Source organism: Necator americanus, chromosome I, assembly GCF_031761385.1.
Source record: "Necator americanus strain Aroian chromosome I, whole genome shotgun sequence".
Taxonomy (NCBI): domain Eukaryota; kingdom Metazoa; phylum Nematoda; class Chromadorea; order Rhabditida; family Ancylostomatidae; genus Necator; species Necator americanus.
Window position 1 is genome coordinate 17,413,909 of NC_087371.1, and position 3,340 is coordinate 17,417,248.

Genomic DNA, 3,340 nt, shown 5'->3' on the forward strand with positions numbered 1-3,340 from the left:
ATGGCATTATGCATACTACGGGTTCTAACTCCGGTATTCTGCTCTCATATAAGCCTTGCAGCCGCCAAGAATGCGTCAAAAAATTTCCTCAGAGCTCTTCATCTCCTGCGGTGTAGTGCTGAGACCCCTTCCTTCACCTCAAACTTCAGGGCAATTAACCTCCAACTCTTAAACACCTTGAGATGGCCATTTAGTTCATGTAATTCCTTTTTTTCATTGTCAAAATAGCTTTTTGGCTAAAAATATCAAATCAACAATTAATAAAACTTCATGATTCAGTTCCAGTAGAATCAGATACGATGCTACTGAAAAACTGAAAATATGAGAATTGCAGGAACCTTGAGGGAACTTTGCGAGTCACTTAGGCAAGAGAGAATTAGAGAAAATCAGCAGAAGTGCACACTCATGCACAAAGAACTAGAATTCAATAGGTTGTGGAACTGCATACTTCGATTTGTCAATTCACCATATCTCTCGCAATATTGATAGATCATGTTTGCAGTGACTGAAAAAATACGATTAGTGGTATCTCCAGTTCGCACAAACGTGGTAAACTGGAATAGAAGGAGAGTTGCATGACTGATTTTCAGAGGGAAAGTTGACCTTTTGCAGCTGCAGCAAAGAAATCACTTCAACCTTCGCCTAAGATTAGGATTCTCATTGTCAAGTATTGCTTCTTGGCAGCTAAACAGTTAAATTTTAAGGTTTAGGAGATACTTTCTGGGTAGACACCATAAAGGCGGAAATATTTCCGCTAGAGTTTCCCTGCGATCTTTTGAATCATAGCCAGACTCACGGAGGTTACGCGTTCCAGCGCATCATCTGATGCTTCTGGATCTGACCAAACATATCCCCCAATCCAATAAGCAATGTCGACAAGGACTCACCATTTATAAAACAGGCCCGTGCTGCAGTGCGCTGAAGTCATGTGGTTGGATGATTCCACAAGGATTCGCTGCTGTTTCTCTTTCGTTTCGGATGATAGTGGAAAGGCAGTGCAACCAAGCCTGCGACAGGTGGGTCTGAGAGACTCGGTAAGAGTTTATATAGTCAGGTCAAAATGACATGAAGCAAGGTGCATTTGCGTACGCGCTCGAAATGGCGCGGTGGAGACAGCAGTTGATACCGGTACCGTGAACTCCAGTACGCTCCTAACCGCTACGCTCCGCACCGCCTCGACAGACGCCACGTACGCAATTGCACCATGCTTCATGTCGTCTTGACCCTACTATAGTTGGTGTGCCACTCGTAAACTTAGAAGTGTTACTCCTACAATTTCGCGTGTGGTGGGCCTCGTAAAACATGGAGTGCATCGCTAGTCATAAGAAAGGGATCATGAGGGTGTGGTTTCAGCGATTATTTATTCGATCATTTGGCAATTATGTAGCAATGAGTACACGAGCAAACCTTATCTTAAAACTCCTACCAACATGATGAACGAGCGCCTAGACATATTCGTAAAACCACCTTCTTCCTTTTCCTCATCTCTACACGTGTTCACTGAGTTCAATTCCGTGATTAGACTCCATTCAAGATAGCTGTCACGACTTTCCCATGGAAAAACGACCGGCTCCGGCCTGCAAAATATCGGAAGCATTTTATATCAGAGCCTGATACTCCTAAGACGAGCGTGACTCTAACATCTGCGGGTACGGTAACATCACGTATTAATCACACGTACATTTACAGCTGCCAAAGAAAGCGTTCATGTGCTTCATTTTCCTCCTCTTTTCAAGCTATTTGATACGCTGTAGAAAGTTCATTTAATGCACGTTCCTTCGATTTATCCAGCGTCTGAAGAAGCTACGATGTCGATACGTCAACGGGAAATAAAGGTTACTGGTAATTTTTGTAAGATAACCAGCAAAATACTACTACTCCCTCTCCCATAACCTATTTTGCTTTTTTCTAATGGTTGCTGTTTGGGGAAATGCACATAGATTCACTCACATTAATTAGTCTTTTGATGTATCTTTTATGTTTTCGAGCTCTAAAATCTGTGGTGAGTGGATACGCATAGTTGTAATCAGAGCAAAAGGACTCTAAGCGGCAGCGCTCGAAGCACTGTGACAGAGCCGGGCCGAGAGTGGACTCTTGCTAGCATCGTTTATCGCCGCAGCTCGCGATGGCCCCACCTCGACCGTAGCTGCTAGCTGCAGTGCGAGTCTTGGAGCACAGCCGCCTACGCAATTGCGCCAAACTTCTTGTCGCTTTGACTCGACTGTAACTTCTTTAAAGGCAGCATACCACGAATTTGAGATGGTGCGGATTTCAAGTGGAGTATCCATATACGGGGTCGTAGATTATGGAGACGGGGGTGGTTCCGCTCATCTCTCCCTGAATCACTGCAAACAGCCGCCTCCAGAATACTGTTTTGTACGACGCCATCTTTTGCAACGCTCCACCCCTTGCACCGCCTACGCCCTGCGATTCGTCGGAAATCAATTCGCACTGCCCCGATAGGCAGTAAGGGACGGGAGTAGGAAGCATAGGAGGGTTACCCGTTCAAACATTCTGAACATCTCACTGTCGCAGTCACATAATAATATCAGTAAGATTGTTCTGACCATTACTGTAAATACTTCCCTGTAACATTACAGTTAGCCATTCAAACATTCTGAACATCTTACTGTCGCAGTCACTAATCAGTTATCCAGCAGTTCATCTCAGAAAATCACTTTGGGTTGCTAAAGCTTGCGTTTTCAGGTTGCGGTCGTATAACGGCCACTCAATTTTCCCTATATTCTTGCTCGACGCATTACGTGTCGGTAGGCAGATCTTTTGTGGAGGTTCGACACTGTCGGGTGCAATCTCATGCACAGCTGAGCGGTGCAAACACGAGAACGGCACCACGGTGACGAACCCAAGTGGAAGTCCAGATCTAGCGTAGTAGCGTAATATTGCATATTGAGCACCTGCGTAGAAAGTGGCACAGTTCCGAACCACTCGGGCAGGGAATCGTATGCGCATCAATGCGGCGCCAAGTGCGATTCTGCTGACACCGCACGGATAACCTGAACTCATCGAATACGGACATTTGAAGAAGAGGAACTGCACTGGGGTAGTTACTTTTGCACGGCACTGCTTATTGCCAAGCTACTATCGCGAAGGATCGACGAACCAGGCCTGCCGCAACTCACACAAGTATCTCCCTTTCCTGAAAGACGAAATCAAATCTTTCGGCCGCTGTATAGCAGGTGAATTGCGCGTCGCGGTCCCGAGACGAAAAGAGCATTTTTCCATTTTCAATCCAGATTTACAAGGAAAACAAGAAAAATGTAACGCGAACATTATTGCTACCAATCGTATTTCTAAACCATGTACATGATCAGTTTTCCAT

General features: G+C 45.2%; 1 protein-coding gene across 1 annotated transcript; it reads right to left on the reverse strand.

The window, feature by feature from the left end:
• Positions 1–2,661: 2,661 nt before the first annotated feature.
• Positions 2,662–3,024, reverse strand: RB195_005944 (uncharacterized protein; the record flags this gene model as incomplete). The annotated part of the gene is made up of 1 exon (XM_064178764.1): positions 2,662–3,024. The coding sequence occupies one exon, from the start codon at positions 3,022–3,024 to the stop codon at positions 2,662–2,664; it is 363 nt and encodes a 120-aa protein (XP_064035777.1).
• Between the last annotated feature and the right edge of the window lie 316 nt (positions 3,025–3,340).